Source organism: Felis catus, chromosome E1 (assembly GCF_018350175.1).
Source record: "Felis catus isolate Fca126 chromosome E1, F.catus_Fca126_mat1.0, whole genome shotgun sequence".
Lineage (NCBI taxonomy): Eukaryota > Metazoa > Chordata > Mammalia > Carnivora > Felidae > Felis > Felis catus.
Genome location: NC_058381.1, coordinates 11175654 through 11199490, shown reverse-complemented (window position 1 = coordinate 11199490; position 23837 = coordinate 11175654). Strand labels below are relative to the sequence as shown.

Sequence of the window (23837 nt, the reverse complement as noted above, 5' to 3'; positions counted from 1 at the left end):
CCTTCTCGGGCTACATCCGCCCGGTGCGAGCGCCACGGGACCGCGAACTACAACTCCCAGACGACCCCGCGCTCGGGACCCCTTGTACGTTTCCGCTCCTCCGCCCCACTTCCTTTCTTTCCCGACAGTGGTTGGTAAATCGATCGTCCTTGGGAGAGGCCGCTGGAAAGTTCCGCCCAGACCTGTCGTTCGCTCACAATCCTTTTCTCTCCCGCTCGGAAGTCTACGCGGACGCTTCCGGGTCACGCGGCGCAAGACACCGCGAGTCATGTGATGCCAAGATGGCGGCGCCGCGGTAGCCTGCTCCAGGTTGTGGCGTCCAAGGAGCCGCGACGGTTTCTGCCCTCGGGCCGTGGGGGCGGCAGCGCTTGACTGGCCCCTGCGGCGGCCCGTAGTCCCGCGTTAGGCACCGGTTCAGGGCTGGGCTGTTGCTGTCGCGGTGGGTTCGGGTGTGCGAGTGACCTCGCTGCAGGTGTCCTGCGCCGGACGCCCTCGCCAGAGGAGGAGGAGGAGGAGGAGGGTAACCCGCCTACCCGGTCTTCTGGACCTGCGGAGTTCATGAGGCCCCTCGGGGCTCTGGAAGAGTTAGCTGTATCTCTGACGGGATTGTGGGAGTTCGAGCCTTCGAGTGTGCGAGAGACAGCCTAGTACCCCTGAGGGCGCAAAGAAGACCGCAAGGACTTTGCTTCCTCTTCCAGAGGCATGGCTTCCCTGCATTGATTACCCCGCATTCTTTCTCACTTCTTCTCAATGTTCTCTCCATACATCTGGAAATATGATCAGCGCCCCTGACGTGGTGGCCTTCACCAAAGAGGAGGAGTACGAGGAGGAGCCTTACAATGAGCCCGCCTTGCCCGAGGAGTACTCGGTGCCACTCTTCCCCTTCGCCAGCCAAGGAGCCAACCCATGGTCCAAACTGTCCGGGGCCAAGTTCTCTCGGGACTTCATCCTTATTTCCGAGTTCTCTGAGCAGGTGGGACCCCAACCCTTGCTGACCATCCCCAATGACACCAAAGTTTTTGGTACTTTTGATCTCAATTACTTCTCCTTGCGGATCATGTCTGTGGATTACCAGGCCTCCTTTGTGGGCCATCCCCCGGGTTCCGCCTACCCCAAGCTGAACTTTGTGGAGGACTCCAAGGTGGTGCTGGGAGACTCCAAGGAGGGAGCCTTTGCGTACGTGCACCACCTTACCCTGTACGACCTGGAGGCCCGGGGCTTTGTGAGGCCCTTTTGCATGGCTTATATCTCAGCGGACCAGCACAAAATCATGCAGCAGTTTCAGGAGCTCTCAGCCGAGTTTTCCAAAGCTTCTGAGTGCTTGAAGACGGGCAACAGGAAGGCATTTGCGGGAGAACTTGAAAAAAAGCTGAAAGACTTGGATTACACCAGGACAGTGCTGCACACCGAAACGGAGATCCAGAAGAAGGCCAATGACAAGGGCTTTTACTCATCTCAGGCAATTGAGAAAGCCAACGAGCTGGCCAGTGTGGAGAAGTCCATAATTGAACATCAAGATCTCCTGAAGCAGATCCGCTCATACCCTCATCGGAAGTCGAAGGGGTCTGCCTTGTGTTCTGCAGAGACACAGCACGCGCAGGATCAGGCCGACCAGGTAGCCACTACCTCTAACCCTGATGAGTCGGCTGACGCGGACCTTTACACCCGCAGACCTGCCTACACCCCCAAGCTCATCAAAGCAAAGTCCACCAAGTGTTTTGACAAGAAGTTGAAGACCTTGGAAGAGCTCTGTGACACGGAGTATTTCACCCAGACCCTGGCTCAGCTCAGCCACATAGAGCACATGTTCAGAGGAGACCTGTGCTACCTCCTGACCAGCCAGATTGACAGAGCGCTTCTGAAACAACAGCACATAACAAACTTCCTCTTTGAAGATTTTGTGGAGGTGGACGACCGGATGGTAGAGAAGCAAGAGAGCGCGCCCCCTAAGCCCAGTCCAGGCAGGCCGCCTTCCAGGTCTCTGGACGAGTGTCCGATTCCTCAAGTGTTCGTCAGCGTTGGTTCTTACAAGTCCAGTGTGGAGTCTGTGCCGATCAAGATGGAGCAGGAGCTTGGAGATGAGGAGTACAAGGAAGTGGAGGTGACAGAACTGAGCAGTTTTGACCCCCAGGAAAACTTGGACTGCCTGGATATGGATATGAAAGGGAGCATCAGCAGTGGCGAAAGCATCGAGGTTCTGGGCACGGAGAAGTCCACCTCTGTGCTGTCTAAGTCTGACAGCCAGGCCAGCCTCACGGTGCCATTGAGCCCCCAGGTGGTCCGGAGCAAAGCAGTCAGCCACAGGACCATCAGCGAGGACAGCATCGAAGTCCTCAGCACCTGCCCCTCTGAGGCCCTCATCCCTGATGACTTTAAGGCCAGCTACCCAAGTGCCATTAACGAAGAAGAGTCGTCGTACGCAGATGACAGCGAGGGAGCCATCCACTTCCAGGCAAGCATCAGCCCGCCAGAGCTGGGTGAGGCAGAGGAGGGCAGCTTAGAAAACACCCTGTCCCAAACGGACTCCTCCTGCTGCATTGGGAAGGAGAGTGACAGTCTGCGGGTGCCCCTCTCCACCCCAGCCCACACACACTCTGACCCGGACGGAGTAGTGAGCAGCCCCCCGCAGCGCTACAGGCAGAAAGACCAGGGGTTCCATGTGGACTTTGCAGGGGAAAACGCCAGCCCTTCCCGAGACAACAGTTCTGAAGGCTTCCCTGCTTTTGAGCTGGACCCGAGCCGCCTGCTGGCTAGCCGGGATGTCAGTAAGACCAGCCTGGACAACTACTCGGACACTACCAGTAATATGAGCAGTATAGCCTCCACCAGCTCAGACAGGACTCCCTCCTCTGCTCATCCCACCGGGCCCTCTTCTGAGAGGCATAAAAAGAGGGCTGGCCAGAACGCCTTAAAATTCATCCGTCAGTACCCCTTTGCCCATCCAGCCATCTACTCCCTGCTCAGCGGGAGGACCCTTGTGGTCCTGGGGGAGGATGAGGCCATAGTGAGGAAGCTCGTGACGGCGCTGTCCATCTTTGTCCCCAACCACAGCCGTCACGCCAAACCGGTGAAGCACTGGGTCTCCTCTCCTTTGCACATCACAGATTTTCAGAAGTGGAAGCTGATCGGCCTGCAGAGGTAACTGTTTACCGGGGGTGGGGAAGGGCCCTGTCCAGTCAGAGACGAGGTTTTGAACATCCATCCCTCTGGGTGAGGTTAACACGTCCGCGTGGTGGGGCCAGAATCGGGAGACCTGGCTTCCAGACCGGACCCCCAACACTCACTCTGTAACTTTGGGCACGTCCTTCCGTTTCTCTGGTCTTCTCTTTCCTTGTCCCTCCCGTGAGGGGTTGCAGTTCCTAAGTGGTTGCCAACTGAGGTCTGCAACCTGTCGGGTCAGAATTATTTAGGGGAATTTGTTTAGACCGTGAATTTCTGGGCCCGATCCCCCAAGAGATTCTGACTCAGTAGGACATGGAGTTCATCTGGTATACAGCAAGCCTTGGGGGACGGCTGACTTCCAGATCTCAGGCTCTTGGTGATCCTCAAATTCACACTATGGTATAAATGATTGCGAGACCTGATTCTGAGAAAGGTCTGTGGTATTCCTAGAAGATGGCAGCCATCACTGGTGACAGGGACATCAGAGGGGTCCAGTGGCTTTTACTCCACTCTCCTGTTCACCCTAGAAGGCTGTTCCCCCCCCCACCCCCCAACTTAGAAGTCTGTCTTAATAAGGAAATGCAAGGGGTGCTTGGGTGGCTCAGTTGGTTAAGTGTCTGACTTTGCCTCAGGTCATGGTGTTTCGAAAGTTCCTGCCCTGCTTCGGGCTCTGTGCTGACAGCTCAGAGCCTGGAGCCTTCTTCGGAGTCTGTGTCTCCCTCTCTCTCTGCCCCTCCCCTGCTCGTGCGCTCGCTCTCTCTCTCTCTCTCTCTCTCTTTCTCTCTCTGTCTCTCAAAAATGAATAAACATTAAAAAAAATTTTTTTTAAATAATAAGGAAATGCAAGGCCCAATTCCTACTTTCTCTGTTTGAATGCTCTTTCATTTCTCCAAGTTACTGGAGGTTTAGTAGACTCTCTTTTGTTTTTTTCCAAATACTGCTTGACAAGTTGTCTGGTTTAAGGGTCTCTTTCCCTCAGGGTGTGCCCTCATCCTCTTCCCAGCGGCCCACTTTGCACATCTGTAAAACAGAGGCGCTGACGCAGGCAGCCTGCACCTCCTATGTCACATGGAAAGAGCAAAAGGAATTTGTGCCCCGCTGCAGTCAGCAACCGTTTGTTCTGATTTTCCATCTTGCCTTTTGCTGAGGTCCTTGGTATCAGTGAGGTCGCCGGTGTCCCGAGTTGCCCTGTTTGCCCCTCTTGCAGAGGTCACCCGGCCCTCGCTCTAACCCTTGCTGCGTTAGGCTTTCCCCAGGGTCGTGGTGCCGAGATTCAAGCAAGTGTTGTTTCCCCGTCTTGACTTGGCTCGTTGGCCATGCTGGCGGGTGCTGGGGTACCATCTGGGGGTACCTGAGCAAGGACACTGCCCTGGAAGACTTCGTAGTTCAGGAGCAGAGACGGGTGGCCAGAGCCTTGCTGAACAGGGAGGAGAGTTCCAACAGCAAGTGCATCGTGTGGTCTAAGAAAACCAACGGGGCAGTTTAGTGAAGTGTGGGAAATGAGGGACAGAGGTGCTTGGGGAAGGCTTGAGGTGTTTGGCTTGAGTGACCAGGAGGGTGGGCTTGCCAGCGTGTCATGGGGACTTGGTATGACATGGCCAAGACACCTGGAACAGTCCCCTCCTTGGGCCACCTAGGAAACCACCGAGTTGAGTCCTTGCTTGTGGATGCAGAATCAGGAGTTAGAGGGCTGCACTGGGTGCCCTTGTGGGCTTTGTCCTTCCTCTCGGGATCCCGTCCCTCGGCTGATGCCAGCCCTATGCTCGGGTTTAACCCACCTGTTGCAGGAAGGGAAGGACTTTTCATGGATTGTTTTTGCTACTTGTCTTGGTGGAATAATGCGTCGGTGTCCCTTAAACACACCTCTTCTCCAGCTGACCCCTTCACCCCAACCTTTGACCTTTCCACTTATTCACCTCTAAAGATGGAGAATCTAAAATGCACATCAATCTATTGACGGCCCGCTTATCCAGGACCAGGTTCAGGACAGTGTCGCTCTTTCTGCTTTCCCTGAAATTCCCTCCTTAGAATGTGCCAGAACGGCAAAAGAAGTTCATTTCTTACACCAGCTCCGCTCTCTTGGGTACCTGGCTGGAGTGCTGTGTTGAGGATTCTGAGGCCTAGGCTGGTCTGCCTTGGAACACCTGCTGTGATCCAGTATTGAAGTCTGTGGGTGCAAGAGAGTAGCTGGCGGACGGGCTCCCCGAGGTGCAGAGGGTTCGAGTTGGTCTGAGTCCCGGGCCGGCCCTACCACTGTTTAGCCACAGGTCACTCCTCCACGCGAGGCTCTGTTCCCTCCTGAGCAAATGAGAGGGTTGGATCACTGAACGACCATTTGCCAAAAGTTTATAGGCGGCTATTAAATGCCGGCCACCCGGCCTACTGCCAGAATTGTAAGGTGAGTCAGCCATGGTGCATCCCCGTGATAGGACAGGCGCGGTCTCCATGGGGCCCCCACGCCAGCCCCAGCGCTGTCACCACTCTGTCAGCCTGACCTCTGGGCCTGTTTGTATCTGCACACGGAGCTGACGAGACCTGCGTCGTGAGAGCAGGTGTGGAAGGGCCCATCGCATCTGGTCTGTACCTGATCACTGTGAGCCCTTCTTGGATAACCTCGCAGGGACGCGTACCGACTCACGGCGGGCGGGCCGAGGCAGCGGCCGCTGAGCGTGGCCCTCCCCGGCCAGGCTCTAGAGCCTTTCAGCATCCCTCTGCGAAGGCGAGGGACCCATCAGAAGTGACAGGCGAGAGCTTTGCAGACATTCCCTAGGGGGGAAGCGCCTCCCATCGCTCCGCTTCTCAGACCTCTGGGTGTGCGCACACGCTGGGAATTGGCAGCGTCTGCCGCCAGAGGGTCCCGCTCTGGTACGAGATACGGTGGGCAGGGGTCGGAGGCCTTGTTCCCTAGGGGGCACGTCACGGGAGTGGGGACTGGTTTGGCCACCGCTCACCCAAAGCAATCCTGGGAGGTGAGCAGTCGACCCAGTATGAATTCTGAGAATGAAATTCTCATTCTCATTCTGAGATGAAAACCCGAGGAGGGAGGGACACAGTGGGCGCTGTGAGCTCAGGTCCTGACGCTGCCACTGTCCACCGTGTGAATTTGGGCCAGTCTTCTCTTCTCGTTCATTCGCAAAGCTTGTTGGACACATCTGTGAGTGGGGCTTAAGATGCTTACCGTGTGCAGCTGTGGGGAAGGTGCACATCCGGAATGTCGCAGAGCCCCCGTGTGGAGCCTGTCCTTGGACACGCTCAGAGTTGCAGAGAGGTGGTGAGTCAGCCCAGCAGGCAGAAGCAGTCTTCAAACCGCGAGGCAGATTGCGGCCCGTCTGAGGGCCAGCATTCAAGAGGAGTAGTAGAAGAGTGGCCACGAAGTTCCTGCCCAGGGATGGGTTGCTCAGCAGCGGCAGGGGTTGATCCCCCCGTGCTGGGTTAATCTGGAATCCGAGAACTCTGACCCAGGAGGGTCTGTCCCCTCTCAGGTGCTTTGACTCCAGCCAAAATCAGCTCTGATGATAATCTGTTTTTAAAGACTCTCACCCCAAACCTGCCGGTCTCACTGCCCTTGGATTTTTTTTCCACTGAAGTAGGCTTTCTGCCTGGAAATGCTCATCTGTCAGATCTATCACACGTGGGTATAAGAGATGGGTAAATACTCATGGGTACCAACTCATGTTGGTTTCCCATTTGAAATCAAAATGAGGGATAATCGTATTGCTTCCAGGTAGCAGGAACAAGCGCTGGACTGTTTGAAAAACAGAGCTCAGTTCTCACGGGAGAGAGTGCTGGTTGTGGGGCACTGTCACCACTCTGTCAGAGGGGCGGGTAGAGGCCCTGGTTGCGTCCTGACTCAGCCACTTTCTAGCTGGGGGACCTTGCGTGAGCCACGGCCCCTCTCTGGGCTTCAGTGTCCACATGTGTCCAGAGGCTGCCTCCGGTGTTGGGATGGGCGGTAATGAACCTAAGACAGGTGTGGGAGGAGCAGAGGACCAAAGGCCTGGGGCTTGCCTCTTTCCGTGCTAGCTTGCCTCCTGACGAGCTTCGTGGGAAACAGGTGGAGGGAGAGTTAGAAGGAGCAGCATCTTCTGAAAAAGTGGTGCCTCTGTAGGTAGGGGTAGGTGTGGGGGTGTCAGAGCTCCTGGGAGTGGCAGGGCCGAGGCAGGGTGTTCCAGCAGGACAGGTGGCTGGAATGGAGGGACAGGAAGACGGGGCGAGGCCTGGCTTTTCTGCTGCGGCAGAACCTCGGGGGGCTGGATGTGCCAAGGTTGAGGAGGCATTTGGCCTGCGGCCTGGGCCCCCTTCCGAGGGAGGTAAGGGTGCCTCAGGAGTGGACTGAGAAGGCGGTGTCCCCGAGAAGCCAGTGAGCCACCTGCAAGCCCTGCTTCTTCATCGCCTATGTGATGGGGTCCCCACCCCACTGCTCTCCTCGTGGTTTTCACGACACATGGCCCATGTGGCTCTGTTTTCCCGTCTCTGTGGTCCTGTTCTTGTATGGTCTGGATGCCCCCTGAGGTTCTCGGAGCCCACCTTTCTTGTAAGGCCTAGCTCCGAGGCCGTTCTTCCAGGATTTTCCTGGCCCCGGGCCTCCCTGTGGAGACCCAGACCATATCTCTACTCAGTGTACCTACTATGTGCCTGTGCTTTCTTCCCAGCCTGACCAGGCTCATTCTTCGTTGCCTGTTCAGCCCCTAGGTCACTGCCTGATATGTAGTAGATGCTGTTAACTACACGAGAAGATGACAGCACCCAGGAAGGAAAAAATAGGTTACCTTGGTCCCGAGTGATTGTCAGTCCTTTGTCCACAGTATCTCAGGTCTGGCACAAGCCCTGAATTCCAGAACTTTGTCCGCCTCTGAAATTTCTGGTCAGCCAGACATTTGCCAGACTGCAGGGTGACTCTCTGGGAAAATTCAACTAGAGGATTTTTTTTTTTTTTTTAACATTTATTTTTTGAGAGAAACAGAGAGAACACAAGTTGGGGAGGGGCAGAGAGAGAAGGAGACACAGAATCCAAAGCAGGCTCCAGGCTCCGAGCTGTCAGCATAGAGCCCGACGCGGGGCTCGAACTCACAAACCGTGAGATCATGAGCCAAAACCAAGAGTCGGATGCTTAATTGACTGAGCCCCCCAGGCGCCCCTGATCTAGAGGATTGTACAGAGCTACTAGGGTTGATCACTCTGACCCCTTCCCTCACTGAACAAGCCCTGCCTTCCTCTGATGTATGGGCACAGTAGTGGGCAGTGGGGCAGGAGGCCAAATCAGATGGTCCTGGGTCTGCAGAAGCCTTGTCCAGTGGGAGAGACTAGAGCTAAATGGCAGTCCCCACGCCGATCGTTGCTGGGCTGGTAATACTGAGGGCCAGGCACTCTCCTAAGCACAGCCCGTTTTGTCTCTGCAGTGACCGCTTGAGGCAGGACCAGTGATCTCTGTTTTACAGAGGGGGCTCTGAAGGGCTAAGGAACTTGGCCAGGGTCACAAAGCAAAGAAAGCAGGGAAGCAGAGGAGGGGATCGGGGATGGCTGGGTAAGGCTTGAATTGCCCTAAACCAAGTGCCAATGGAAGGGAAGGGCATTCTGGGCAGAGCACGAAGGCCGGTGATTTTGAGGCCCTTCTGAAAGCTTGGCGTGGCCACAAGGAAGTCGTGGATGTAACAGATGGGGCCTCAGAGGCCAACAGGAAGCAGGGCCTGTGGGCCATGCCAGGGCACTTGAACTCGGTCACGAGGGTGGCGAGGAGCCCTTTGAAGAGCATCATGATCAGACTTGCCTTCCAGAAAGAGCTAGTGAGTATTGGCCGGCGGAAGCCGGCCTGGAAACGGGAAGACTCCCCCGCCCCGCCCCGAGCCTTTCCTCCTGACGTTGGCCTGTGTGTTTCAGAGTGACGTCCCCAGCCGGCGCCGGCACCCTCCACACCCTGAGCCGCTACAGCCGCTACACGAGCATCCTGGACCTGGACAGCAAAACCCTGCGCTGCCCCCTCTACAGAGGCGCCCTGGTGCCCCGGCTGGCCGACCACCGCACTCACATCAAGCGGGGCAGCACCTACTACCTGCACGTCCAGAGCGTGCTCACCCAGCTCTGCTCCAAGGCCTTCCTCTACACCTTCTGCCACCACCTGCACCTGCCTGCCCACGACAGGGAGACCGAGGAACTGCTGGCCAGCCGCCGGGCGAGCTTCCTGAAGCTGAACCTGGGCCTGGTGAACGAAGACATGAAGGTGGTCCAGTACCTGGCTGAGCTGCTGAAGCTGCACTACGTGCAGGAGCCTCCCGGGACCGGCCACCCCACGCTCAGGTTCGACTACGTCCCCAGCTTTTTGTACAAAATCTGAGGTCAGTCCCAGCCACTGTGACCAAGACCTGTGACTCAGGGTACAGGGAGGGGAGGGGTTGGCACGAGCAGGCGGCCCTCTGAGCCGTCTAGGCTGCTGGTGACCTGAGTGGGAAGGAAACCGAGGTGGCGGCGCTGGTTCCCCCGTGGCTTCAGGCGGTTTGGGAGTCGGGACTCCGGCAGAGGCGGGCGCCTGGCTCTCCGAAGGCGTCAGTAAGGACGGTACTAGGTCTCTCGGCCCCCCTGGCGAGGAGGGGGCCGCTTGGCTCCCTGAGGACTGGTAGCCAGGCCAGAAGAGAGCCAGCGCCCTTTTGACGGTGCGGGGGGTGGGGGTGGGGGGCGTGAGGGGTGGAAAGGTGAAGCCCACGCGGGAGGAGCAGGCTACGCATTCAGCTCCCAGACACCTGGGTGGCAAAGTGAAGGGAAGCGCCCCGTTAACTGAAATGGTTTGGTGGGAAACTGGACAACAGAACATCCATTGCCCCATTCAGACCCCGGCTAGGGTCTTTTACTCGGCCCCCTAGAGCCCATCATCCCAGAGAAAGCCCCTGAATGAGTGACATGGAGGGGAGGCAGCCGTGCCTCAGTTGGGTGGCGACAGACGCGTGACCTGCGCCCCAAGGCTGCAGGCAGAGCGAGCAGCACCCTATCTGGTCCTCGCTTCCCCACTAGGCACAGAAGTGCCTGGGGGAGTTGGGGGGGGGGCTCGTACCTTGTTCCCCCGGGTCAGCAGGAGGGACTAGCGTTAGTCGCTAGTCCATGCTTGTGAGTGAGAACTGCTCTCGCAGCTGGAGAGCCCGGGGCCACGGTGCCATCGCCCCCGTGCAAGTGACAAGAGCCGGCGGGCCTCTGGGGCCCAGCCCACCAGCCTTTCTGGGAGCGAGTCCACGCTGTCCTCTTGGGGAAGGTCTGCAGACATGCTGGCACTCGGCCGAGGTCACACCCCAGTCCCCCACCCACAGCAAACCTTTGCAACCACTTCACTACCTCTTGCGGGTCTTGTGGGCACAGTGACGGCGCGGTTCCACCTGGCTGCTTGGTCCGGGCGGGCAGCCCAGCTGGTGAGAACCCACGGGCAGGGTCCCCCCAGGAAGGAGGAGAGCCTCCTTGTGTGGCTGGCTGTCTTCGTGGATCTGTCCCCCGTGGGCCTGGAATACCCACACCTCACTGCTGCTCACTCCTGCCCCCACGTGGGCCCTCCAGACACACGCACCTCACCACTGTTCACTCCGTCCCTCGCGGGTCCCCCAGGTGTGCTTACCTCACCACAGCTCGCTCCCGTCCCCATGTGGGTCCCCCAAGTACATGCTCCTCACTGCGGCTCACTCCCGCCCCCATGCGGGCCTCCGTAAGTACCTTCACCTCTCGGCAGCTCACTCCAGTCCCGTGTGAGTCCTCCCTTCAGGGAAGGAGACAATCCCCGACTCACCCACCATGACCCCCTGAGGCTTCTTACTCAGTTGCTGTTGGTTTCTTGATAGAGTTTCTTGCAACCTTGAAGTTTTTACACTTTTTTTTTTTGTATGGCTGCTTTTTTTTCTTTCTCCAACTAGGAAGAACTCTTAGTATTTCTGCTTTTTAATTCGTTCCAAGAAAATTGTGATAAAACAGACCCGAACCAGCCACGGGCGGTTGCTCCTGAGCACGCATGTGTGCACCTGCTGGTGCCGTGTTCCGGGTAGTTGGGGTCTTGCCGCTGAGACTGCTCTGTCAGCTTTGTGGCCTACCGTCGAGGTCACGTAGGGGAGGCGGGAACCCAAGGGGGGTTTGCGTCACATCCCTCCCGTGGCCCCTTCCTCGCCCGGGTCCTCCACACAAGGATGTGGCCCGTTGGCTCCTGGCCGCCGGCTTCCGGTCAGGGTCCACATTCCTGGCAGAGGGTGTGTGATTTCGCTCCCGAGGCTGGGACTGAGGACCTTTTAAGGTAGACGGTCTGTCTACATCTCACGGGTGTTCTTTGTACCCGTGCCCGTTACTTTGTTCACGCACAGAAGAGTCGCCAGGAATGTTTTGGCAGCTTTTAAATGTCAAGCGTGTGTTTGCATGTGGGGAAGGCTGCGTAGGATGCCTGTTTCTCTCCATGGGCTCCCCTCTTCGTTGCCGCCTCCCGTGTCCCTCGTGTTCAAGATGCTGCTCTGTTTTCTAACTGGGTGGCTCACTGCTGTCTACTCAGGCCTCCAGGGACATGACCTTACGACACTTTATCTCCAAGGGAAAGAAGGGTCTGTGGGGTCCGTTTGACAAAGTTGAAAGCGATCGTTGGCACCACCATTGCTTTTCATCCTGTTCCACAGCATCACGGACTCTACAGTTAACATTGCTGTCACCTGGGAAACTGATCAAGGCAGGTCAGTCACATCTGGCCTTCTAGAAGCTAAGGCCAGGCAACACGGTAGTCTGAAGTAGAAGTCACTTTGGAGGGTGCTTGCTTGGAAGCTCTGCCTCGAGGATGGTTCCAGAGGCCCCAGGATTCTGAGGCAAGAGACCAGTCGGGTGTGAACAGAACGAGTGTGCCCTGTCCTGGGGCCAGCCTCAGAAAGAGTGGGTGAGGAGCGTCTCCCTTGAGTCGTTCCTCCGTGAAAGAAAGCTGGCTTCCCTGACAAGTAGTTAGACTCCAGTTTTAAATTTTGGTAAAAACCTAGCTTTTCAGTGTGGCAGTTGCCGAGGATTGCTTGATGCCAAGAATGTTTCTTTCCAAAGGGATTTTAAAGTGGCCGAGGGACTGAGCCAGTGTGGGCAGGCACTTGAGACTGTGGGACTGCCCTTCTCAGATCCCCTCCACTTTGGAGAAGCGGAACCCACTAGAAGTCCCGCGTCTGCAAATCTTAAGGCTGGGAGCTCTATGCGACAGGGCTGTCTCTTGAAAAATATTAGTTTCAGGTTTGCCTCAGATAAAACATCTTGAAAACACTTTGCAGAGAACAGAGGCCATCCGTGCCCCTTGACTTTGTCAGCCCTGACTCATTTTGAAGGCCCAGGCACCAAAACTGAGTTTATTTCAACTTCACTTCCAATCCGTTACCGCTCCCCTGCCCCCAGCCACCCTTTCTCAAGCAGTCCAGGTTGAGAGCAGCCTGATAAGGTTAGCAGTTACGCAGTCGTGGTTTCTAGAGGCCCACGTGTGGCCCTTGGGACGCTCCGGCCTGAGCTGTTGCCTCACACCTCACCATTTCCCTAGGGACCTTGCTCCATTCGGTGGAATCTTGGGGTGTTAGAAATTGTGACTTTTCCATGATTAACTTGCAAGGGCTGAAGTTTCACAGATTGCGCTGGAATTTGGAAATGAACCGCGACAGCCCACCTGTCATTTCCCATCTAGCCTTTTGCTTCTCCGTTGCTATAGTCAAGGTATTGTAGGTTTCAACCTCAAATGACATATCCCAGCTCAAATCCTAGGAAGTCCAACAGTTTCTACCCCAAGTGCCAGGGCTGCTACAGTTCAATGACATGTTTCTGGAGGCTGGGAGCGGCACGCACGGTGACCGCCCACTTCCGCCAGCGCGAGACGCATGTCCCGACCTCCCCGGACCTGCTGTTGCAAGGCAGGTCAGCTTCTCCTCTGCGGTAACACTCAGCCGGCAGGGAACCCGTCGGGGAGTGTGGACGATCTTCCGAGGAGCTGATCTCCCAAGCCAGCAATCCGGTTTTACTTCCCATCTCCCTAGAAAGCTCGGAAGAAAGTGCCTTGGTTTGTGCTTTAGAAGCAAACCAACTTGCTTTCTGGCTTTTCCCCAGTACTGTGACAGAAAGTGACAAAACTGGAATCTTTAAAAGAGGTACAGTATTAGCAGACTGCAAAAAGGAGAAAGCATCAAATTGCTACTTCTGGCCGGAAATAAAACCAGTCTCAGCTGATAGGGCCTGAGACACCAAGTTTCCCTGAGCTCCCAAAGGAGAATGCTGTGAGCACTGACCTAATCTAGCCTCCTCTGTTCAGGTTTGGTATGACCATAGCGGGGAGGAGGAGGGATGGGGGGGGGGGGGGTGGAACGAGCACTTTGCAGTGAATTAAGCCACTGTGTGGAGCCCACGCCTCCTGGGAGTCCTTATCTAGCTCCAAAGTGGAGGCTACACAGGAGGGTCTTGGAGATGCCCTGGCCGGGGGAGGAGCCAGGCCCCCGAACGGAAGACTGTCCCGGCAGCATGATGGCTCCCAAACTGAGGCAGAGATATGGGGACTGCTGTGTCACCCACACCCTGTGGAGTCTGCGGCCGTTGTCCCCGCCCGTGCTGGTATAGACGCCAGTAACGTGCTGGACCCTCGACCCCAGGGGCGCCTTCCGGGCAGGACCCACCGACTGCCCCCACGCTGGCTGGCTACACAGGTTGGGTTAATATAAGCGCCACCTTTGAAGACTGCGGTGAAAAGCATAGTCTGTGATGAATTCGTGTTTGTTATTTTGGGAAAGCTATTTTATTACCGCATGTCCCTCTGTCCACGCGTGTGAACGTGAGTCCTCTACCACCACGTGAGCTGTGGTCGTCACCACGCGAGTACTTCGAACACGCGTGTGACGCCGGCTCTTGGGTCTGGCCGCACCAGAGTTTAACCGGAGTAAATGCCAAACAAATAGTATGAGAAGTGTACTTTTTAAGAAATTAATTTATTTGAGTTCCGATATTTTTGAAATATAAAAATTGGTTGTATTTTTTAAAGCTCTTATGATTCTTGTAGACATTCTGTGGTTACACATTCGATTGTGCTTATTAAAAATGGTCATCTATGTTTTGCACTTTGGCTCTGTGAAAAATAAAGTTTCTCTGGGAAGGTGACGCTTGGTCTCCTGATCACAGGGGGGAGTTGGTTACCTGGCACAGGGAAGGAAAGCCGTCTCTCCTCAGCCGGTGCTTACACCTGATGGGCCCTGGTACCCTCCGGGGGTGGGGGGCAAACGAGACCGTTTCCACGACACCCTGAGTGCCACGGAGGAACCCCCACCATACTGGTAGTCCGGACCTAGCTTCAGGATTCGCCTTCTCATTTGTAACGGTCATCAGTCGGTGCTGCAGCAGCCCGCCGCGTAACAAGACATTAAGAAGAGGCAGCTTTTAGAAGCTCCGAACTTGGGTGTTTCTGTACTGCAGAGTCTGGAGGAAGCCCGGGAACTCAGAGAAGGGCGAGTGCAACTACTGGGGTCTTTCCACTCATCTGCCCTGGACCCAGGCTAAATAATTGCAATTTTCCAGAAGAACTGAAAGGATCAAATTTAAACTCCTTAATAACCTGTCCCAGAATTACTAACAATGGGTCTTAAACAAATTTTGATTTCTGGAGATAACGTGAGGAAAGTCCAAAAGAAACCCCCTCAGAGGGCATGAAGTTGACCCAGCCTGGTCCCGTGTGGCGCAGCTCTCCTGTCTCCCCACGAGGGCACCAGGTCCTCGAGCGAGCGGTCCCTGTGCAGTCCCGACAGTCGGGTGCCAGGCAGGTGCCCACGGGCAGGTGGGGGCTGGCACCTCCTCTAAAAGGCAGGCAGGCCGGGCAGAGGGAAGAGAGCCGCGAAGCTCTCCACTTCCTCCCTGAGAGCCCTGATGGCCCTTTGGTGCTTCTCGTCCCCGGCCAGTTTCTCCTTGAACTCCTTCAGGGTGGCTCTGGCACCAACGTCGTCCTGAATCTGCAGAGTCAGTTCTATCCCTGCGCCCGCAAGAGACAGAACGGGTCCCCTGTGGGCTCACAGTGGCAGTGCGGCAGCCCCACTGGGCCCGGGAGACACTCCCGAGGCCCGGGGGCGTGACAGCCTTAGGTGTTCACGGCCCCCTCGGAAAGGATTCTCACGTGGCCCCCTTCCTTGGGCAGGACAAGTTACAAGCCTCTCAGACTAGATGGGCTGCTAAAGTGATCTTTGCCGTCTCTCGTCCCCAGCGCTCAGCCCTGCTCAGCCACCATCAGAAACCACACACACACACACACACACACACACACACACACACACACACGCACAGTCTAAAGTGGCAAACCTCCAACCCTTTCTCCTTACCTCTGTGAATAAACTGGGCCACTTTTTGGAACTCTTTTTCCAAAAATCCTCGGGACGTCAGTGCCGGAGTCCCCAGACGCAGTCCGCTGGGCCGCAGTGCGCTTTTGTCACCTTCAAGACAAACGGGCTCTGTCCTTTGGCTGCACCCAACTCCCCGCTGACCCCTGTGCATTTAAGAAGACAGCTGGCCAAAAAACCGGCCTGTGGGTGCCCACTGTATCTCGGAAGCAGAGCGCTGCTGATTTAAATGCCAGAGGCGGGCACAAAGGCACAGGAGACGGCCGCACGTTGTGGCCACTGTGATGAAACAGCAAGGAGGTTGCCTCCAGTGGCATGACCTCCCAAAAGGGAGGCTGGCATCCTTGTGAGTCAGGGATGCCATCACCCACATTCTTTTTACAACCCCCTGAGAAACCCAGCCTGTTCCAGAGGCCCCTGCTTCCCTTCTCCAAATGCCTGTATGTAGCCCCTCCGAGCAGTCCACCTCAGTCCCTCCCTCTCTGTGCCTGGCAGGGTTAGAGCTGCGTCAGAAGGAGCAGGCCAGGAGAGAGCCAGGATTTTGCCCCATGCCATACGGTGTGTGTGCCCCTTGAAAATCCCTTGATGTCTGTCCCCAGAGCCAAACTATCATCGGCTACAACTCTGGCCAAAAGAAATCTAAGACAGGAGCGGTACAGAAGAGAAGACCAGCAAAGATTCTTACCTGGACAGGTGTTCTTGTTGCAGGCTATAGAGCAGGCTTCTAGTACCTTCTCGGCCCTGCCACCATCCGTGCCTTTGGAACGGAGATCCACGAGGATCAAATGGTTGTCAGAACCACCTGGAAACCAAGTTGGACATGTAGGAATGTGGAAAGCTGACTCCCAAGTGAAGGAATCTCTCTTCCTAAGAAATGAGGGTAGGAATCAAGGAGGCTAAATAAAGCAGATGTGATGAGGAAGGTGAGCACCCCCACCACGTGTCCTGAGAAACTTTAGTCCCGTGCTAAACAAAAGATGCCCCAGGACCTAAGAGGTGATAGTTTACAAAGGGTACCTGGTGACTGGGAGCAGGTCCTTGAGCCCGAGGGGAACCAACGGTAGCTTTCCCAGCTTAGGCTGCCCAGCACCCTGACCCAACACATGAGGATATCGAGGCCACTAGATCTTTCTGGAACTGGACCAAGGCCACCAGGGGTCTTCCAAGCACCTGGATCTTTCCACTTCGAAATCTCATTAATCCCGGGCCCTTCACTTGGACAACAGCAATGACTTCAAAGGTGCGGGACCCCACAGTCCAGAGATTAAGCCACGCCCCCACGCTTGCTGTGGCTTTAGGCAGCTCAACATCTGGGGAGCTCAGACGCCCGTTTGCAAAATAAGAGCAATAATTCACGAGGCTGTCGTGAAGTTTAAATAAGGTGCCACGTATAGCACTTTGCCCATACCAGGCACAGAGCAGGTTATCACGAACGCTGGCTCCTGGGCTTACGGTCGCCACGATCTGCTTCGGCCATCTACACTGTGTCCTCAGAGGAGAGTGAACTGGGGGTGAGGGCAGGCCTGGGAGCTCAGGAAAGTGGAGACCTCTCCCGAGATTGTCGTGAGACTTTGGGCCTCGCTGGGCTGAGGGGCTGCCGTCTGCTGTCTGTAGCCACAGGGACATTGGTCTAACTCCTTGTAGTGCCAAGTGTGGGTCCCACACCAGCTGGATGGAAATGCAGGACACACACCCCCCCCAACCAACCTAGACCTGCCGAGTCACAACCTGTATCTTTTAAAATTTTTTTTAATGTTTATTCATTTTTGAGAGACAGAGAGGGAGCAGGGGAGGAGCAGAGAGAGAGAGAGAGACACACACACACAGCATCCGAAGCAGGCTCCAGGCTCTGAGAGGTCAGCACAGAGCCCGACACGGGGCTCGAACCCACGAACCGCGAGATCATGACCCGAGCCGAAGTCGGACGCTTAATCGACTGAGCCACCCAGGCGCCCCTTCACAACCTGCATGTTAACAGGGTGCCTGCAGTATTGGTGTGCACATCCAAGTCTGACAGAGTGACCTAAGGGACCCTGAAGGTCGCAGGCCACACTGAGATTTCTAGGGCTTTCTAACTGAAAGAGGCAGAGGATGAAGGAGAAAGAAAGGGAAGAGGAAGTGAAGTGAAACGGAAAACGGGTGCTCCCGAGACCTGCTGAGGAGACAGCGTTTGTCCCAGCTCTGCTGCTCACGAATAGTCTGGTGGGGAGCCCACTCCTCAGGCCGGGGCCTGAAATCCCCATAAAGGGCCGCGGGCAGGGAGTAGGGACCTGAGTCAGTGGCCTAACAGGACCCGCTTCCCTAGACCACCCCACTGGCAGCATCCACAGCGGCCTTGTGAGCAGAAGTCTGCTAGAAAAAATGCCGTCCTAGCCGTGAAACCCGCGGTGACAGAAGCGACCGCACCCCCCCGAGCGGGCCCTCACCCAGAAGGTCCATCTCACGGGGGTTTACTCAGCACCACCAGCTTTTGTATTCAAGCAGACATGGATATAATACTGCCATGAACTCCTACTGGGAACGCCTGTTGTACCCGGGCCCTCAGGGGTGAGTGGAGACACCCCCGTGGGATGGCGTGGGGCATCGCCGGGGAGACTGCTCTGGGAGCCTGCTGTGTTCCAAGCTGTGACTGTGCCTTCCACCAGCCGTGTGACCACTGGTACCCAACCTTTCTCAGTCGAGCCTCAGGTAGGCCTTTCACAAAGCTCTCCTGAGGACCCGTCACATCACATGCCAGTGACAGATGATGCACAGCCAGGGCTGCAGCACCCAGGCCTAGGTGCGAGGTTTAAAGTGCCACCCCAAGGAGCAGGGGCACCCCCGTCCCGAGGTCGGTGGGGGGGGGCCGTCCAGCACTTTCTGTTGGTACCTGTTACCACTTTGTAGCCCAGCTCCATCAAGGTCTCAGCCAGAGCCCTGCAGTTGGCCACCACCTGGCGCTGGTACATCCGGAATTCCGGAGTCATGGCTTGTTTCAGGGCCACGGCGACCCCTGGCGGGAAGAGAGAAGGGGTCAGGAAGGCAGGAGGGGACCAAGAGACCGACCAGGAGTCCAAGAACACCGCTCGCTTCCACTCAGGCCTCCTTGCTTTTCAGTATCACCAAAGAGGGGGTTCATAGTCCCCCTCCACCAGATGATACGTAGTTTTTTAATGCTACAATTACCTGGCTTAACCCACAGGCCTCTCCTCTTTGAGGAGGTGCTTTTGAGGTAGCCTTTCTCCAGGCCTGGGAGTCTTGTGCTAATAAGATCACCACAGGAAAGCAGTTCTTAAGCAAGATGGGTTTTACGGTCCTTTGCAAACATGAAAACTCAGCTGCCCCAAAAAGCTTTTGCTCTGATGCCAGATCACGCAGATCCGAAAGATCAGAGGCCCGGTGAGAGGTGCAGGCCTGTTTGCCTGCACGTCCAGACTCCTCCGGCACCTTGGTCAATCCCAAGGGCTGTTCAAGGGGGCACAGAAGGTGAAGGAGAAGGCAAAAGACGTGTGCCTGAGCGCTGGCGCAGAAGCCTCTAATCGGTGTTGGTGGAAACGACAGGAAGGGGCCCGGAACGCCTGCAGGGTGGGTCCATCCCATCACCCAAGAGTTGAAGAGACCACGGACGTGGAGAGGTGTAAAGGGGGAAGGGAAGACACCAGTGGAGACCCACCCCCTGCCTACTCCCAGGGGCCTAAAACTCTGATCATCACACATTTCCTAAGCCGTCTGTACAGGAACGGAATGGCTCGATGACAGCCTGCTGGGTGACCGTGCCATCGGACCCAGGCGTTTCCCATGCGGCCTCAAGGCCAGCAGTGCAAGGGTCAGGATGTCAGCGGACAGGCAACGTGCCCTTGCCCGGTTTGGGTGCTAATCGCCCACTCCTTTTGCCATGCCTTCTTCTCGTTGCTAAATCCCCTCCCCGTTGTTGTTGTTTTTAATTTTTTTAACGTTTATTTTTGAGACAGAGAGAGACAGAGCATGAACAGGGAAGGGTCAGAGAGAGAGAGGGAGACACAGAATCCGAAACAGGCTCCAGGCTCTGAGCTGTCAGCACAGAGCCCAACGCGGGGCTAGAACTCACGGACCGCGAGATCATGACCTGAGCCGAAGTCGGACGCCCAACCCACCGAGCCACCCAGGGGCCCCTCCCCGTTATTTCTTAAAGCGGGCCGCACCCACTGTACAGAAGCTCACCCAACACGGTTCTGCCTACGGGTGGCCGTGCGTGTGGAGTGGTCATCACTCGTTCCCCTTGTCCCTGACTGACACCCGTCGGCAGTTTCCCTTTTCTCGCTCGTTAGCATCTCCTGGACAGAGATGTTCTAGTTTCTCCCCGATGTGCAAGTCCTGGTACACACTTTTGGTGGACAGGTGAAGTGGGAACTAGGGGCCACGGAAGAGCAAAGTTAGGAGGACCCCTAGCTTGCGTGGGGCTGCCATGGATGAGGGCGCAGCCCCAGGTGCCATCCAAGGGCTCCGGGTGGGGTTTGGTGGCATTTTACCAGCAATGGCGTGGTTGTGGGGACCTCCCTGCAGGCCCGGGAACACGGCAGAGTTGATGAGCGACTCCAGGTTGTACAGTGTCTCTTTGCCGGTCTTGGGATCCACGCTGCGCACTCCTGGATGAAGAAAAACAACAGAATGGGAACGTGAGACGGGGTGTCCCCTCTGTCTTCTCCCTACCCAGACTCAAACCCAGAGTGCGCTAAGCACAAGCCTGGCCTCTAGTGCTGGATGGTACAGAACAGAGGGGGCCCTTGCTTCCGGAGCGGGGGCAGACCACCCTCTGTACATGAAATCAAAGGACAGAAATTTCCCTCCACAAAGGGGCGCCAGGCTGGCTCAGCCAGTACAGCATACGGCTCTTGATCTAAGGGTCCTGAGTTCAAGCCCCATGTTGGGCGTGGAGCTTACTTACTTAAAAAAAAAAAAGAAAAAAAGAACTGTTAAGGATAGAACGCCCATCATTCCTCTGGCATCTGGGTGACTCAGTCGGTTAAGTGTCTGACTTAGCTCAGGTCATGATCTCACAGCTCGTGAGTTCTAGCCCTGCGTCCGTCTCTGTGCTGACAGCTCAGAGCCTGGAGCCTGCTTCTGAGTCTGTGTCTCCCTCTTTCTCTGCCCCTCCCCGGCTCGTGCTCTGTGTCTCAGTCTCTCAAAAATAAACATTAAAAAAAATACAATTAAAAAAAAAAAAGGAAATTTCCCTACACTGAGATCGTAATGAAGAATGTGCCTTGGGCGTATTTCCTCAAGTGTCCAAGACAGCAGTCTTCCGAGACGACTATGTTGAAGGACAGAAGACTCGTTTATATAATGATACATATTATGTGATAATGGCTCTAATGAGGAATAGGATTCCTTTCTGAAACAAAGTTAATCATCAGTTGTAGGAACTACTGTCTCTACAGAGCTGCTTGTGAGCCAGGAACCGTGCGAGGCACTTTACATTAAGGTTAATTCATGCGCTCCTCCCAAAGGTAGTCTGAAGGGACGGGTGCTATTATTAGGATCCCCTCTCTGGAGGTGAGGAAACGAGGCACAGAGAGGCTGCACAAGCAGCCCGGGATCACAGAGGGCGTCCGTGGCAGATTCAGGAGTTGCTCAAGGTGCAGCAAATCACATCAGTGCTCAGTGGGAAGAAAGGAACAGTTTCTAGGCAGGTGGGATTGGCCACCTGCCTTGAACCGTGGGTACCTGAGACCGAAGAAGGTCCTGAGACAGCAGGACCTGAGAACGCTAGTGGGCATATGGGTGTGTCCAGTCCTGGCCAGGGGGCTAGGCAAGGAGGCCGCAGGGGAGAGAGACCCAGTCACCCAGGGGCTGGTTTCTCTGCAGGTGCGTGGGGATCCGGTCTCATCATAGGCCAGATGATCTGATCACCCCAAGCGTGGGGATCCCCAAATAAAAGGAGTGCTTACATGTGGGTTGGAGGCAGTCAACAGAAATTCCTCACTAAAAGGACTAAAGTGGTAACTATGGTTTATACATCAGTGTCTCGCGCTTTGATTACTGTGAGTCCTTCTCTGGGATAGGCGTCCTGGACCACAGCGAGGTCACCAGAATAACGCTGCACCACGAGGCCTTCTGGTAGCCCCTGGCCAGCCTCGCACATCTTGTTTTTGCTACGGCACCTGCCCCTTGTGGGCAAGACTAGTCGACCCACGACACAATACCTTTCCTCCTTTTCCAGGACCCAGATGCCCAAGGAACGAAGCAAGAGCCGTGCTCAGGGCTTCTTTCCAGATCTTTTCTGCAGACTCATCGCCCCCTCCTTAAGTAGTTTTTTTTGTTTGTTTGTTTAAGTTGATTTATTTTGAGAGAGAGAGGTGGGGAGGGACAGGAAGAGAAAGGGGGAGAGAGAGAATCCCAAGCAGGCTCTATGCGGTTAGCGCAGAGCCCAACGTGGGGCTCAATCTCACGAACTGTGGGATCGTGACCCAAGCTGGAACCAAGAGTCAGACGCTTGACCGACTGAGCCACCCAGGCGCCCCCTAACTAGCTCTTTAAGGGACCCTTCAAGGGACCCTGGGTTTTCCTAGCTTCCCGAACCGAGCGTGCACCCCAGAGGAGAAAGGCCAACGCCAGCAGCCCGCCAGTACCCCATGCCCCGGAGCACACCTCTCCTGTAGAAGATCATGCCGGCGCGGCAGCCTCGCAGGGTTTTGTGGGTGGTGGTGGACACCACGTGGCAGTGCTCAAAGGGGGAAGGCACCACGCCGGCAGCCACCAGCCCGCTGATGTGCGCCATGTCGGCCATGAGATAGGCCCCGTTGTCGTCTGCGATCCTCCTCAGTCGAGCATAATCCAGGTTTCGGGAGTAGCAGCTGGTCCCTGAGACGGCAAAGGTGACAAAGTCGAGTCAGATACCCACGGCCAGCTGAGAGTCTCCTGGAGCGCAAGCCTGCACGCGGGCCTCGCGATGGGCATATTCAAAAGCTTAGAGATTTCTCCCTCCAAAACCCCGAGAACGGAAATGAAAAACACCCTCAAAAAACATCCTTGTGGGGGTGCCTGGGTGGCCAAGTCAGTTAAGAATCCGACTCCAGCCCAGGCCACGATCTCACGGCCCATGGGTTCGAGCCCCGCGTCCGTCTCGGTGCTGACAGCTCAGAGCCTGGAGCCTCTTTCGTATTCTGTGTCTCCCTCTCTGTCTGCCCCTCCCCTGCTCACACTCTGTCTCAAAAATAAATAAACATTAACAAAAAAATAAAAACAAAAAACATCCTTATGTGCCGAAGGCAACCACTCTGACCTGCCTCTTCAGGTCACGTGCCTCTTCACGGTGGTTGGGATGGCCCCTAACTATTATTATTTCCTCCATCAGTTAGTCAGGGATTCACATTTCTAAAGTTTTTATTTATTTAAGTAATCTCTACAACTCAACACGGGGCTCGAACTCACGACCCTGAGATCATGAGCCACGTACTCTGAGCTAGCCAAGTGCTCCAGGAGTTACCATTTCTGGATGCTTCTCTGACAACAGCCTCAGATCTTTTGCCACCTAGTACTAAAGGTGGCAAAACAGGTATTTGTCCCGAAAGAAGAGAATATACTTAGACCCAAGAAGCCCGGCTATTCGAGGCAGAGACAGTGAGCTGGGGAACATCGCATCTTCCTTTTGTAATCGGCAAGGGGGCTGCTACGAATACGGTGCCTTTACCCCCCAGCTCGTCACCTGCAATAATCAGCTTCGGGTGGAAGAGGCGGGCATTTTCCTCCAGTTGGTCATAGTTGATGTAGCCAGTGTCCGGGTTCACCTGTGGAATGTCACGGAGACAGCAGGCTCGGGCTGCGTCCGCCACACCGTGCCTGTCCTCCCACCGGGACTCGTGCCAACTATCAAGGGTAAGATGACTTCCTCCACCTGCCCAAAGCTGTTCGCTCCACTCCACCATGGACACAGGAAAGACGTCCCAGAGCGTGACTTGAGGGCAAGGTGGGGTACCGGTGTATTTGGCCTGTGCACGTGGCGTGGACAACCAGGTATCGCCTATGGAGGCAGGATGCCCTGAGGGGTCCCGAGAGGAAAAGTGAGCCCCCGCCTCGGGGTTCTTCCGGGAAAGAGAAGGAACCAAAACGCCACTGCAGAGTGAAACAGGAGCCACGAACATGCACCGCACAGGGCAGGTGCTAAGACACTGTTACCTTCGGGAATGAGACGAGATGCTGCTAACACCTCTTCTAGTCCCAGGTACACAGAGGCAAGAGGAAGAAGTAAGGACACAAGGATTAGGAGACGCACAAAGCTGACATTACTCACAGACACGATGACCGCCTACCTGGGAGATGCAAGCCTCTAGGGGCAAGCTATTAGAATTAGTAATTGAATTTAGCAAGGTCACTGGATGTGGGGTCAAAAAC

At 55.8% G+C, this 23837-nt stretch overlaps 2 protein-coding genes across 2 annotated transcripts in view; one reads left to right on the top strand and one right to left on the bottom strand.

Moving 5' to 3' along the window:
• The first annotated feature begins 265 nt into the window (after nt 1–265).
• On the top strand, nt 266–14265 carry SMCR8 (SMCR8-C9orf72 complex subunit). The gene is made up of 2 exons (XM_003996337.5): nt 266–3138; nt 9040–14265. Exons 1-2 carry the CDS (start codon nt 776–778, stop codon nt 9491–9493), a joined length of 2817 nt encoding a protein of 938 aa, XP_003996386.2. The 5' UTR covers nt 266–775; the 3' UTR covers nt 9494–14265.
• Nucleotides 14078–23837, bottom strand: part of SHMT1 (serine hydroxymethyltransferase 1) — a 26506-nt gene continuing 16746 nt past the window's right edge. The window contains exons 6-12 of the mRNA XM_003996366.6: nt 23152–23233; nt 22095–22307; nt 19976–20092; nt 18358–18480; nt 16174–16290; nt 15471–15581; nt 14078–15127 (exon numbers count right to left, since the gene is read on the bottom strand). Of these exons, the coding sequence (XP_003996415.2) occupies nt 14955–15127; nt 15471–15581; nt 16174–16290; nt 18358–18480; nt 19976–20092; nt 22095–22307; nt 23152–23233 (936 nt within the window). The 3' untranslated portion in view covers nt 14078–14954. The remainder of the gene's footprint in view (nt 15128–15470; nt 15582–16173; nt 16291–18357; nt 18481–19975; nt 20093–22094; nt 22308–23151; nt 23234–23837) is intronic.

Coding starts and splice junctions, on each gene's coding strand:
- SMCR8 (XM_003996337.5), top strand. CDS start 776: ATGATCAGCGCCCCTGACGTGGTGGCCTTCACCAAAGAGGAGGAGTAC. Junction 3,139..9,039: donor AAGCTGATCGGCCTGCAGAG/GTAACTGTTTAC, acceptor TGTGTGTTTCAG/AGTGACGTCCCCAGCCGGCG.